General features: G+C 40.1%; 1 protein-coding gene across 1 annotated transcript in view; it reads left to right on the forward strand.

The window, feature by feature from the left end:
• The first annotated feature begins 2011 nt into the window (after positions 1–2011).
• Positions 2012–15189, forward strand: part of cacna1fb (calcium channel, voltage-dependent, L type, alpha 1F subunit) — a 47533-nt gene continuing 34355 nt past the window's right edge. The window contains exons 1-4 of the mRNA XM_086278250.1: positions 2012–2411; positions 12292–12551; positions 12722–12822; positions 13322–13427. Coding sequence (XP_086134376.1) covers positions 2390–2411; positions 12292–12551; positions 12722–12822; positions 13322–13427 — 489 coding nt within the window. The 5' untranslated portion in view covers positions 2012–2389. The remainder of the gene's footprint in view (positions 2412–12291; positions 12552–12721; positions 12823–13321; positions 13428–15189) is intronic.

Genomic DNA, 15189 nt, shown 5'->3' on the forward strand with positions numbered 1-15189 from the left:
TCTTTGCATTGTATAGTTTTAATCTGCACTTGTGAATGCAGGAATGAACTGTTTGCTCACAGTGATTTTCACATCTGCTCCTGAGAACATGCAGATATTTCCAAAGCAGTCTGTCTTTAAAGACCACCAGCAGTTAATATTAGTCTGCAGTCTTGTCCCAGGTGTATAAAGATTTCTCTGAATTCTCTGAATCTTTAATGATATTATTTACGTTACATGATGAAATCTCCAGATTCTTAATTTCTTTACCTAGTGGCCCACGTAGTAATCTATAGAGCTTTAAACCTCTTCCCATCTTTAACCGTGACAGAGCCTCTCTGCCGTTTTTATAACCTTAAACCTTAAACCTGATTAAGTTTCAGGGTTTGGAAGATGCTCGGTCATGTGTTTTATTGGCAGCCCTGCCCTCTCTTTTTGTAGAGACTTTATGCTAGCATCAAATTCAAAATGTTAACGTTAAAAATAAAAATACTCCTTTTAACATTTGATATGTTGTATTTGTGCAATTTTAGTTAAATGTTGGGCTTTTTATGTTTTACACTTTTAAGCTTTTAGAGAAATTGGATCATTTTAATTGTGAAAATGATTTTCACAATTAAAATATCTGAGCGCTCAAAGCCCAAGTAAAACTTGCCACATTCACCCATTCATACAAGCACTTCCTCCTATGGTTAAGTGCTTTACTCATTCACACTCTGAGAAACTCTGTGTTAGTATCCTGCCCAAGCATATTTCCGATGAGTAGATGTCCTCCACCAGGGCTGGACTGGGACAAAAAATCAGCCCGGGCATTTTGACTAGAGACCGGCCCAGCAGGTATTATAGGAAAAAACCATAAAGCCTTTGAATGAAAAGAAACGCTGGCAAAACTTTGCTAGATCCGCCCCTGCACAGTTACCAGCTGTCAGCTACACAGAAAAGGATCCTGGTGTTATTTGTCTCTCAGAAACAGTTCATAACTTCCCTTCAACTCATTCATGTCACCTAAAAGGTAAACCTGTTTCTCCATCACAGCTCTGATGATCCAGTAAGGACATCTCCTGGTTTCATCTTCATGTTTCCCTCTCACCAGATAACCAAACTGACATCATGACCAGCAGCTTTACAGCTGTGGCTCCAGCAAACATCAGCTGATACTAGAAATTAATATTAAATAAATTCTAACAACAGCTGATCAAGCTTAAACGTGCTGCTGTTGTTTAAGGCGACATCCGCTGGTTTCCTCTTTCTGGCGCAAAGTGGGCGATAAACAAGAGAGAAAAGCGGATCAGCTGATCATTGATCAGTTTCATGATTGAATGAGAGAAGAAGAGGCAGCTGACAGCATAAAGACACAGAATAAATCCACCTTTGTGTCTTTTTTTTCCATTCTAGCTGAAGTACGGCACAAACTGCCCACCTGGTGGCCGATGGCCAGTCGGCTATGTCCTCCACAAAATCTTCCATTTCCATTTTTTAGAGGACACCACTGATATAACGCTGCACTGAAACTGAAATTAAAATTGCATTTTTTTTTAACGTTTCTGGTACAGGCTTGTTAAAAAGACATCGCTTCCAGCTTTTTAGTGATCCATTAAATAATAACGAAATAATAATTTGATCTTGTGGTCTAAAAATAAACTTTTATTGTTGGAACCCAAAGGGACAAACAGCCACGTTAAGGGTTAATAATAACACACACCTGCGCCCCACTGCAGGATTTTCGTTTAAAGAAAGAAAAATAAATAATGTATTTATTCGTCTCCTCTTTGACTCTGTGCAGGAACATAATCTGAAAAACTGACCTGTGATTTTAGTTCATGACTAATACTTTCTCCCAGAAAAGAAAAGGAAACAGAGGGATTACATTTGTGGTCTTGGGTTTTTACCTTCCTCAGAACATTTATCATTTTAATCAGTTCTGTGATAAAGGCTCCCGTCTCTGCGCCTTTAATTCGTCTCCATTTGCCCTCCCCTTTAACACCGATGTTTTTTCTGTTTAATCCCCAATTGGGAGAGAGAGGGAGGGAGAGAGAGGTAGAGAACCTCTGACAGACAGAGAGAGAGAGCGATGGGCAGATAGATGAAGAGAGTCAGATTAGTGAAGCGAAGCTTAAAAAGAAGCTGAATTCACCTCCTCGATCGCTGCATGTCTGGATTTATCCTTTTTTCTTCATACTTTTTAACTTCATTTGGAGGTTGATTAATTAATTAATTGATCGATGAATCGGAAAATTTAGCTGCATCAGAAGAAAGGTGGATTAATTTTCAGGTGCATTTGTCAGCGAAATGCGGATAAGTTGTTGGTGACTTGGAATAAAGCAGCTGATGACGGAACCGGCAGGAAACTGATGAAAGCTCGGATCGACTGACGATGATCATCGGTGTGTGGCGCTGAGCATCAGCGAAGATGTACGAGGAGAACCACCGAAGTAAGCGCTCAGTGAACCTGTCAGTGGATCACTTGGTTAAAGTTCAGATTTCTGTGTTTCAGCTGGAGCCAGACTGGAACAGCTGTATTTTCTGTATGAAGGTCACAGCTGTGTGATTAATCGACTACAGCTCATTTGGCTTTTATTTGTTCCCCGCAGAGTTATGGGAAATGCAGAAGTGATCTGAAACTAAAACTAAATTTTCTCTCCAAAGAAACTCACGAATAGAATTTCTAAATCTTCTAAATGGGCACATTTGATAACACAGAAATAAAAAGTTTGAACAAACAGCACAAGAGTAAATATGGGACGTGAAACATCTGGTCCAGTTTACCATCTGATTCCCTTCACATCACCTGAACTAATGGTTCCTATCATTATGTCCTGTTTCCCTACAGCCGTAAATCCTGTGTGTGAGTGTGTGTGTGTGTGATGCTGCAGTGTAGAACAGAGATTCAAACCAATACGTGATCTTTGTGTTTCTTTTCTACTAACTTCAGCTTCATACAGCACATCTGTGCACACCTTAGAGATTTAGAAGCTGCTGGCACGAGGAGATCTTGAGCTTTGATATCTTCACTTTCTGGAGAACACGATCCTCACGCTAAATGTTTGTCCACTTTTTAATCTTTTGTGGTCATTTCACAGTTGTCGTGCTTTTACCTGTGGCCTTTATGTGCTTATTTTCAGTCTCTGTGTGCTTAATTAATTTCATTTCCTTTTATTGATTTTTCAACAGCAAGTTGTTTGCATCACAAGTTCTGGTCGCTCTGGGTGCCTGAACCTGAGTTTGTCAGTCAGGTGATGATGAAAGAAAACCAGATATACTGAATCATTTTTTCAGCCTCACAGTTTCTCTCTGATGAAATGAGATGAACTTGATCTCTGATCTAAAAAACAGATTTGCAGTAGAATCAACCTGTGGGTCTGCAGCTCTTTAAGGTCTGGTCTTTGTGTTTTTTTTACTGTGTCTGGTTTGTAATCCAGGCTCAGGAACCAGACAGAGTGCTTTTAATGCTTAACTTCAAAGGGGTGTTTTCTGCTTACTGTGTGGAACATCACTCATTGGGGAAACTGCGCTGTCCACTGAGGTGTAAAGAATATGTCATAGATGTGCCATGTGACTCGGGGTAGGAGGGGGAGGGGGGTTCGTGGAGAAGAAACTGGTCCTAGACTGCGGCATAGGGTGAAAAGCACTGTGCCCGTGGCCTTCTATGGCAAGTGCCAATCGGGCTCCACGGTGCCGGGCAGCAAGCACAAGGCCCACTGAAGGATGTTGGGCCCTCAGGCCACCCTCATGAAGTCTGTTTATGATTGTGTGGTCAGAAATGTTTACACCAGTGCTATCCTGGAGGTTATTTTTGTAGTTCTGGCAGCGCTCATCCTGTTCCTCCTTGCACAAAGAGCATTGTATGTGAATGTGTAGCTGTAGATGTTACTGTTATAAGTGCAGTGAATCGTGGAGGCAGAGGACCACCTCGTCGCTGTGGCCTGATCAGCTTTACTGGATTACAGTGATCTGTTCTGCTTGGATGCAGCCGTGCAGCATCTAAAGCTGTTGGATTGTGTTTATCGTTGTGCTTTATGTTGTGTTTCTGGATATGATGCAGTTGTGCATCTGTGTGGACACGCTAACAGTGGTCAAGTCTTCTTAACAAGGCAGGCCTCAGATCTCAGATATGGTAGCCCTGAAATCCAAAACATGGAAATTTAAAAAGGATGACTCTGCTTCATGTCATGTTGTGAAGTTTTATATATGCATATGTGCCACATTGAGCCCTAAAGAGTTGTCAGAGCCTCAGGTAAACATTGATCAGCTGGTCATCTCTGGAGTTACGCTGTTACCATGAAGGATGACTCTAATAGCTCTAACCTGGTGACATAATGCTCCATATAGAAAATAACACACATATGTGTGACTTGGAATCACCCATCTTCATCCAAACTGAGGACATCTAACATCCTAAAGCAGCACCTGTTTCTCTGTGCATGTGTTTCCTGCTTGTATGAGTCTGTTTCTGCTGCCTGCATTTGGAGCATGTCTCCTTTAATGTTTGAGCTTTTGCTTGTTTATGTTTTCTCCTCGGGGGCATCATATTATTAACACTCAGTAACAAACAGTCTCATTTGAGCTTGAGCTGATTTATTCACAAACATAATTTAGTTTTTGCAGGTAAACGTAAAGCAGCATAAAAACATAGCAGTGGGTCAAAGTAAATCTTTATTTTGACAGATTTTCAATCAGTGGATGCTCAGTAAAGTTACTCAGGTCTGCAATAGGATATTCCAATAAAGTTTAAATGGTTGAGGACACATGACAGTTAACAACCCATATGGAAAAGATATATATAAATCTTATAAAGTTTGTATCTGTCTTGAGTGAAACTTGTATGAAAAGCATACAAGAGTGAAAACAGATATAAGATCCCTTGAAAAATTATATAATGAAACTTGTATGTTTTGGATACTTACTAAAACAATATATGAAAGTAATGAGAAAGTGGCCACTTTCATGAGTGAATCATGTAAGTTTTTACTATTTCTTTTCCATATGGGAATGATCGATATCGTGTGTTTCTGAGACTGATGTTCTCCTCGAGGACCTTTTAGATCAATTAAAAAGATGTTAAAGTTGTTTTAAAAAGGTAATATCATTACCATATGAGTGCCCATTTAAGTAGCACATGAGGACTCTGCAGGGTGAGTTCTTACTTCACCTCCTGGCAAATAGCAAGAACTGTAATTATGTCTCTGTAAGGACCACTTTAGTCAAAATAAGGTTTTTATATCATCTGCAGCAATTTATATTCTGATGTATGGCGGTGTTCTAGAAATCCTAAAGACAAGGACAGCAGTGGCATGAATAGAAGAGGCATTATTGACAGTGGATTCAACATGGAATATGTCAGAGGTAGTACGAATAGCCTGAAATGGAGGAAAGATTCAAAGAGATTCAAAGTTGTTTTTATTCACAAATGAACGTAGATGCAAAGAGAGCTAACATCTTCTGAGCATCTCTCTTTATATAGAGAAATTGTCCTTTCTGAAAGAAGAATAAAAATCCAGCAGAAATATTGGCTTGAAGTGCTCTGCCAGCAGTGAATCGGACTGCAGGTCAATGAGTTCAAGGTGAACACCACTGGATGCATTTTCCTCTTTGCAAGTGCAAGGAATGAAATGATGTGCATTTCACTCTCAGCTGTTTTGAAGTCCATACATTGCTTTGAAAACTTACTGGCCTCATAACATTGATGAGTACCAGCTTAGGCAGTCACCTGATGTTGTGGTTTCTTTCACTGTCGACTGTTTCACTGGTGTGTGAGTGTGACTATGTTTTGGAGTTAAAGTGTGGCTGCAGCTCAGGAGGTAGACGGGTCATCTCCTGATTGGAAGGTTAGTGGTTCCATCCATGGATGTCTGCATGCCAGGTCTCCTTTGGGCAACATACTAACCCCAAGCTGTTCTCTAATGCATTCGCTGGAGTATGAATGTGTGTGAATGTTAGCCATGAAGAAAGTGAACGTGACATGTTGTATAAAGCACAGTGAGTGCTCCAGGAGAGTAGCAAAGCGCTATATAAGAAGGAGTCCATTTACCATGTGTAAATAGGCCTTTGCGTTGCAGTTTGCTATTTAGTCCTTTAATTAATCCAGACAGCAAATTCAAGATCTTCCTTTCTTCTCACAAATTTTTTGATTTTCTGCTTTCAGGTCCCAGACTATTTTTAGCACTTTGCCCAGGCTGAGCCACCTGTTATCTGTGTGCCTATGTCAGCGGTCCCCAACCCCCGGGCCTCGGACCGGTACCGGTCCGTGAGTCGTTTGGTACCGGGCCGCGAGAGTTGAGGCTCAGGTGTGAAATGTATAGTTTTCAGGGTTTTTATCGGTTTTCAGCGTTATTCTGTTATCGTTTTTATCATTTACTCGGTTTTCCTGGGTCTTTTTACGTGTGTTATGAATAAATTTTCTTTTTTTCGGTACCGGTACTAGTTTTATTTTGTTGTATTTATCCGCGACACCTTAAAGGCCGGTCCGTGAAAATATTGTCGGGCATAAACTGGTCCGTGGCGCAAAAAAGGTTGGGGACCGCTGGTCTACGTCACCAGCATCAGTCTCATCCTCCTCCAAAAGTGCAACACACTGTCTGTGATTCAGTGTTCTTACCCTCAATTTTTCAATTCAACTAAACACATCAAAGTGCTAAAGGTAAAGACCATAATAGGCAATAGCAGAGAGAACACTCCAACAATCAGATGACTCCCTACGATCAAGCACCCTGATCCAAATCTTTTCCCCTGGAGCAAAAATATCAATTTCAGTTCTGAGTTCATTTTAGCCACTTTGTCTTGGTTCCCCTTCAAATCTCTCACATTTTAAGATATAATATTAGGACAGCCATTCACTGTAACATCTGCCAGTTTTCACCATACCAGCACCGCCATCAGTTTTAACCCTTAGCCTTATGGCTGATTTAGGGTAAGTGAAACCAGATAATTGAATGATATCCTGGCTATGTTGAGCTTACTTTGTAGCCCAGGGCACAGAAGGTTACCAGCATAGCTGATGTGGGCTGGTGTTGAGGTCAGCTGAGCTGTCACGATTGCTGGCTGAGCTTGGTTCTTCAAGAATTAACCATGAGCTCTGCATGAATGGATATGGTTACTGAACTCTCCACCTGCTCTGGATCTGTTTTTTACTCCATTAATGATGTTTTCAGTGTAAACAGTTATGAAAACAGGTGGGAACTGTAAAATTCTTCATTACTTTCTTCATAAAGTGTGCAGTCCGGACTGACGTAGGCGTTCCTGCACAATGAAAACCATTATATCTGCAGATGGAGGGATGCTACAGAACCTCAGATCTCTGTCAGGTCTGACCTCAGAGCTCAGGTGGGATGAAATTACTGGAGGTTGTGGCTTCCATCTTTTTAAGAGGGACTCAGTTTAATCCTCCTGATCCTGATATAGGAGGATCAGACTTTCTGCTCTCTGCTCACTGAATTAAGATGCTCTTCACGGACTTTCTGATAACGTCGTCATGGAAATTAGCATTTCCCATATAACTTCATCTGTTGCTGTGGCAGTAGAGTTAATCCCTCCTTTTGTTCTGAGCGCATGAAAGAAAGTTAATTTTAACACGACTTAAACCCCCAAGTAACCTTTAAGGCGAGTAGGCTGGTCCATCCTGATCCAGCTGGACTCTGAGACACTGACAGGAGTCTTTCAGTTGTTTTAGTTCAGCTGATTTGTTACTGATGGCTCCTTGATGTTGACCTGAAGGGTGCTATCTTTTCACATCCACCCTTGTCTGATTTCTCAGATGTCACTCTTTTTTTTTTTTTCTTCTGAAGGCTGAGAAATCCATGTTTTAATATCTCACCCTCAGGGCTTTATTTAAAAAAAGTTATTCGCAACAAATCTGTAAGTCCTTAAAAGTCTGTAACGCCCTGAAATCAGTTCCATCAAAAAGGATCCAAAAAGCTTTTCAAGCTCTGCAATTTAATCGCAACAATAGCATTCAGACTTGCTGTCATTTTTTTCCATTCCTCATTCATATAGTAGAAAGTATAGTGTATATATTATAGAACAAAAAGCCCAGAAAGACTAACAGAGTAAAGGTTACTATGGTCATGGTAAATCAAATGCATGAAATTAACTAAATTCATTATTATTATTTTTTTAATCTCAACAGCAGTGTGTTTTAAAATAACTAAGTGAAGTCTTTGCTTTAATGTTGCTAACAGGAGTACACAGGAGCATTTGTAAAAACTGAACAAAATATCTCTTCTATAACTTTTATTTTATTTAAGATAAATAGCTCCTATCTCAGCTTTGTTGATGTTGCTTATTTTGAAACATTTTAGCATAATTTCTAAGGAAATTAAACAAGAATGAATCTACTTTCACAATTAACACAGTTAAGCTTGTGTTTTGTAGGAGGAGATCTGAGCACTTGGATGATTTATCAGATAATAAACATTATAATATTCACTGGACTGACTAGAGAACTGAGCATGGCTGCTGCTGCAGAACTGTGTTTGTGAGCAGTGAAGAAGAAAAAACTGCTCCAACATTCACTAACTGAACTGATGACCTTCCAGCTGGACCAGGCTGGAGGGTAGCGTGACACACACTAACACACACACACACACTGAGAATGGGCAGTGAAAAGTAGAAAGTTAACAAGGCGGATGGAGAGTTCTGTGCGAGCCGTGGAATGTACCACTACACCACACACACTCACACATGTTTGCGAAGACCATCATTAAAATAATGCCAACCTGAAACTCGTTCAGTTTTTTAAGAACGATTCTCATCTTCTCTATGAATTTACTTTAGAAAATGTATGTAAAAAATGTCCAGAATTTCAATAAATTCACATCATCCGTTGCCAAAAGATCCATTTAACTTTAAAAAAAATGTTTTGTACTATGTGAGGTCTTTACTATAAAACCAGGTCTGAACACTCAACCTTTTAACATCTGTCTAAAAGTAAGGACTGGCTACAGCGTCCTCACAAATATAAATAAAATCGGATTGGTCCCCACAAAGACACAAGTACCTGAACACACACTCACTGTCCTCTCGATGATGCAAGCTGACTCGGGATAATTCGAGGATAATTGGATGGTTCTTGTTGTCCTGCGGGTGAAGCAGCTTCACCAGCTCTTCAATTGAGTCCTTTTATTTTCCTAAAACATAAAAACTTGTCATCATACGTTGATGCGGCTCAGAGCAGAATATGACCAAATGCATCGGTGAGAAGTTTTTCTAGTAACTACGCAGATCTGCTATAGGAATCAAAGGTCTCTACAGCGAAAATGCTTAACAGGACTTTTCTGAACTCTTGCAAAATAAAAACAAAAGCAAAGTGTAATAATACGAAGTAAACCACGATTCTGCTTTAAAATGTGTACAGCAGAAATGCTTCTTTACAGTATTGCAACCAGGATGGCATCACCTGTTAATGAAATCAAAGGACTCGTACAGAAATTATCTGTCCATCATAAAATAGACCCGTCTTACACCTAACATCCTCTTTAACTCTGATGAGGACCATAATTCTCCTTTCTTCAGTGCACATTTCATATCAGGAACACTTTCCAGGTTTCCTTTACCATGTTACTAAGCTGGCATTTAATGAGCTTTTCAGATATTTTATAATTAGATAATGACTCTGTTAAACTATGTACAATAATACAAACAAAAACAACAACATTCAGATTCATATTTAGTGTTGTATTTCAGATCATATCAGTAGATATTTGGGATTCAGGTATTTGTTTTAGTTTGATATTGCAAAGCATCACTTGATAGCAATAGCTGGTGCTGCTGTCTTGAAGTGCATAATAGGACTAGTGTTAGAGTTGGCGCATATAATGACTTAGACCTCAGGGGGCTCATAAATAAACAGACCTTCTGTTTTATAGTTATTTTTTTAAGTTTATTAACAGGAATAAAAGCTGAGTTGAGAAACGTATTGTTTTGAAAAACTGTTTGTGTTGGGAAACTGAGTCGTATTATTTTTGCATGAAATTCTCAACACCGGTTAATTGATGGTTCTAGATGTTCTTGGTTGTGCTATGGTTGTTTGCTACCCAGCTGCCCAGTAAGCATTGGTCTAACGTTGGTTTTTGCTTGTTTTGACTTTGTTTTAAATTTGCTTTTGATCAGCAATTTTTGTAAATGTGTCCCTTTTGTCCTCTCTACCACTCCAACCACACTGGACAGCCTTTCTTTGTCTGGTGAGCACTGTCAATATGTCCTTTCACAGTCAATATAAATAATATCTCTGTGATATATACTTACAGTATACGCTGCCTCCGTACAGATTAAAGTAAGCCTTATGAGAAAATAATAAAATTGGGACTGAGATTAGTATATATTTTTTTCTTTTGTATAGAGGTTTTCCACCACACAGGCTCTATAAAAACAAACAACAAATAATAATATATTATTATACTATATTCTACAAAACCATAATAACAAATTACAATAATAACACAAATATTCATCTTCACCCACAAAATATAAGAAACATGTTTAGACAACGCTGCACAAATAAACTGTTTGATGCTTAATACGTGTGAGGGCGTTTTTTCCCACTGACCATGAAGGCATCCATCAGTCCCACTCTGCTCTTACCGTCTCTACCTGCGTGGTAAATAAAGGGCAGCTGGATGCAAAAGCAATGCATACTGGGAAATACAGGAACTCTAGGAAAGGACTAAATGGAGAGAGGTAGATCTGTGTGTGTGTGTGTCCTTGTTTTGCTATCATTGTGAGGACCTGTGGATGTTCCTACCCTTTGAGGACATTTACGTCTGCTTCAGGGTTTGACTTGGTTTAAGGGTTCAGTGTTGAGGTCCTCTTAGGTATATTAAGACAAACACGTCTGTGTGTGCGTGTGTGTTCAGGTACCAACACATCAATCCCAGCCTACATCACACACACACACACACACACACACACACACACACACACACACACACACACACACAGATCTAGGTCGCAGCTGTTCACTATAATTTCTTTTTTTCACCTCCTCTGGATTCTATCACATCTCTCTCCTTCTCTTCCTCACGGTTCATTTTACCTAATTTCTTTTCTCCGTGTCACGCTTCTCTCCTCTTTGACCTTGTAGCGAGGTCAGAAGAAAAGGAAAAATCACACGTGTGTTACAGACAGACTGGTTCATGGCCACAAACACCTGGAGTTAAATACACATACATATGACACATCCAAAGGCCCGACCTAACTCCTCTTTCAAACCATCTGTCTTCTCTGTCAAAAATGTAAACACTGGAATCCACGAAAGGGGGACCTTTGCCCTTTAGGTGCAGATGTGCAGCTGAGTCTTTTCCTGTCGAGTTGGTTCTTGTATATTATGCCTATATTATGTATATGTTATTATATTATGGAGAGGCTGTTTGATTTCTTCGATGTAAAGCTCTGAGAACTTTTCGCTGCACTCCACAGCAAACACTATGTTACACTTAACTTGTGTTTGGGAGTTTTGTTCTTGGGTTCTTTTGTCTGAGGTGTTGTTGTGATTTGGAGCTATATAAAAAGAACTAAATTGAACTAAATTAAAAGTCTTTTTTTTTGTGCCTCAGTGCCTGCTTGATTTTGAGAACTGAAAGAGTAGTTGGACCTGGAAATGGCTAATGATAACAGACGTAACAAGTGGATATTATTATGACATGAAGATCAGCAGCAAATACTAGATTCTGGTTCTTCTTCTGCAGTTTTATGTGAGGCTGAGAGACAATGTTATCCAAATACACTGGATAAAAAATATGCAGTCAGCGTCTGCCGTGATGCGGAAGCTACAAAGGTCTGTCGTGGTGAAGAGAGAGCTGAGCACACAAGCAAAGCTCTCAATTTACCAGTCGATCTTCATCTTCCTCTCACCTGTGGGCACGAGCTCTGGGCAGTGACTGAACATCGCTGATCGAAAAATGGTTGGGTCTTAGAGATAGGGTGAGGAGTTCAGTCATTTGAGAGGGGCTCAGAGTAGAGGCGCTACTCCTTGTCAAAAGAAGGCAGTTGAGCTGGTTCGAGCATCTGTTTAGGGCACCTCCTGAGTGCCTCCTGAGTGAGTTGTTCAAGGCATGTCCTAACTGAAGGAGTTTATATCAATATCGCTCTCATATCTGTCAGTCTGGGAACGCCTCGGTGTTCCCCTGGATAAGCTAGAGGAGGTGACCTGGGAGAGGGAGGTCTGGACCTCTCTGCTTGGGCTGCTGCCCCTGTGATCCAGCCAGGATATATGGAAGAAAATGGATGGATGGGTTATTGACGGATTTATCGATGGATAGGCTAAAACTGGAAAAGTCTTGTAGGTTTTGACATTTTTCTGTGCATTTCTTGCGTTTCCAGGTTCTGGTCGTAATGGCTACGCCAAAGCTGTGGATGGGGAGGAAGGAGGGGGCGAAGGTGAGGAAGAGGAGGAGGGAGGAGAGGTGGATGGAAGAGGGGACAGAGAAGAAGGAGGAGGTGAGGAGAGTAATGCGGAGTGGGATCAAGAGCTGGATGGAGAGGACGAAGGAGGTGTGAGGATGACAAGAACAGACACGCTTCACTCGACCACAAGTTCAACAGGAACGCAGAGAAAAAGAGGACAACACGCTAAGAAACAGGTGAGAAAACACGCTAAACACGCAGGTGGAAGGTCTGACGGCAGGTTTTCAGTTATAATATGGAGCTGCTGACCTGAACCCTTTTTGGAAAGGCAAAATAAAAGACAATAAAAGAGTTACCAATGTTGATGATGCTATTGATGACATGCTTGATGTCACTTCCTCCTCAGGTGCAGGGCACTAATCAGGTCCAGCGTGCTCCCCGGGCATTATATTGTCTGAAACTCAACAACCCAATCAGACGGGCTGCGCTCCATATTGTTGAGTGGAAGTATCCTTTACTGTGACCGTAAGGAGAGGTTAATTAGTCCCAGGTTAAAAATGACTTTATTGCTTTTTTTAATGTTATTTTCTGCCATATACTTATAATGCTGCTTAAATGTTCTTTTTTCTTTTTTCTTTTATTGGATAGATTATTGTCGAGTGTCAGTTTATAATCAATGACACAAACAAAATATATATATTAATAGATTATTTTAACTGCACAGAATTTCGGGGTATAATTGGGCTGCATAAAGGGCTAATATATAATTATACTCATCCAAAAGTACTTTGTTAGAGTCCTAGAATTGAAATATAGAGCTGGACATCTGCAGAACAGGTCCTCCTTAATATATCTCCAGAGCCAGCAGGTGACAGGAGAAAATCTCATGTAATGCCGATGATGTTACACGATTTATAGGTCTGCGAAAATGTCATGGAGTGGTTAAAATTGAGTCCTCGTGTCAAAAACAAAGCTTGTTTTTAGTTGTTTCCTGAATGTAACTCAGGCCATTTGACATCTTCATCCTGTTGGCCATCTTTGCAAACTGTGTCGCCCTGGGAGTTTCCAAACCATTTCCTGAGGATGACTCCAACTCCACCAACCATGATCTGGTGAGATAAGACACACAGTCACAAACACACTGGACTCAGGTAGTTAAAATTTCTCATGTCATGATCAACCATAGAGACCTTGTAGTCTCACATCAAACAGAAACATGGAAGTTTGGACTTGGTGATATTTATTAGTTTCCTGGAGCTGTACTGTGCTTTCCCTCTGGTTCTAGTCTTCATGCTAAGCTAAGCTAAGTTCTCCTCGGTCAGTCTCTGTGGTGGGAATGAAAGTGAAATGCATGACATGCTAAATCTAAGCTCCAAAGAAGGATTTACCATATTTGGACTACAGGGAGGACTGCTAAGCAATCAACCAATCACGCAAGCTTGGATAGAAGCAGCATCCATAAACTATATGGGTGCAATGCACAGAAATACATAACCTTCCAATGATAACACTTTTCACCAAAACTGAAATAAAACTACTTGGATGAGCTGCATATGACACAAGTACATGCAGGGGTTTTTTCATAAACACAGTTCAGAGGTCCAGTTTAGCAGATATAAGATACTAAAGTTGCTTATATCTACACACCTGTCAGAAAATCCAAACAGATGAGTTTCAAAAACACCTGCTATATGTTTGTTATGTGTTTGCTTGGTCGTTCGCTTTAGAGGTATTTTTGTTGCAGGTTCTAAACGTATTTCTTTCCATGGCTGAATTCGGAGACTACGGACATGGACTGACTTTTAGAGACAGCCTCAAGTGGCCATTAGAAGAACTTCAGTTTTTGGCATTTGATTTAATACACGGGGAAAACAGCGTGCAAGCGCAATACACGAACAGTGCTCAGTTATTAGGTTCATGGGTGATTTACAAAAGTTGCACTGTTTTCTAAACACAGGCAGAGTCAATCTATCATCATCATTATTATTGTTATTATTGTTATTATTATTATTATTATTATTATTGTTGTTGTTGTTGTTGTTGTTGTGATTAAGCAAAAAATTTGTGTTTTTTTTAATGAGAAATTTGCAATAAATTGTGTGTTGCAAATATTATTAAATTAGTTTTCATTATTTATTTCTCCTCCCTATATTTTGCACTTTGAGACAGGACCTACGCCCAGAAATACACATGCAACAGTGTCAGTAGAAAAAAAAGTCTCTGGGTTTCCTTTCACGCAGTCCTGTCACTGTGCTCTTTCGTAAATACTGACTCTACTTTTTTTGTGTTGAGTGTGTTTTTGCCCCAGAAGTTGCTCCGTGGTTTGTGCACTGATTGCAGATTCAGCTCCACTTTGTGTGTTGCTCCTGTGGTAGAAGTCATAGGTCATGGATGCTGATGCAGTAGATGACTGACAGGTTTGTGATCAGATCTGAGGAGTTTCTGCTCTGATGGTTCGGCTTCTCCTCACTCTCCTCTTTATGTCTGCATCTCTCGATCTTCACTTACAGTTGAACTGTACTCGCTGTTCAGGCAGCCACTTTGTGCTGAAGTGACATCTCTGCCTATTTCGACAAACACAAATCACAGTAACTACATGTTTAGCCAAGCGGCGTGAAAGGAGCTCAGGCTGATATTTATGGATCCACTGTGGAAACAGAGTTTAATGTTCAGTGGTCTGTGGTAGAGATAAACCTGCAGAGGATTACTGGCTGAATCTGCAACAGCACTCTGCTGCTTTTTATTTTCAGTTTGTTGCTTAGCTGTTCAGCTACAACATTATTATTATTTATTATTGTTTTGTAGCTTCTGAAAGTGGAAATAGGCTCAACCTAATATCACAACAGAGCATGTAATAGACACCGGTCCACCGTT

The sequence above is a fragment of the Aulonocara sp. 'chitande type north' Nkhata Bay genome, linkage group LG20, assembly GCF_057382095.1.
Source record: "Aulonocara sp. 'chitande type north' Nkhata Bay isolate Kocher_YH1m ecotype deep benthic linkage group LG20, A_spYH_male_GT1.1, whole genome shotgun sequence".
NCBI classification, from domain to species: domain Eukaryota; kingdom Metazoa; phylum Chordata; class Actinopteri; order Cichliformes; family Cichlidae; genus Aulonocara; species Aulonocara sp. 'chitande type north' Nkhata Bay.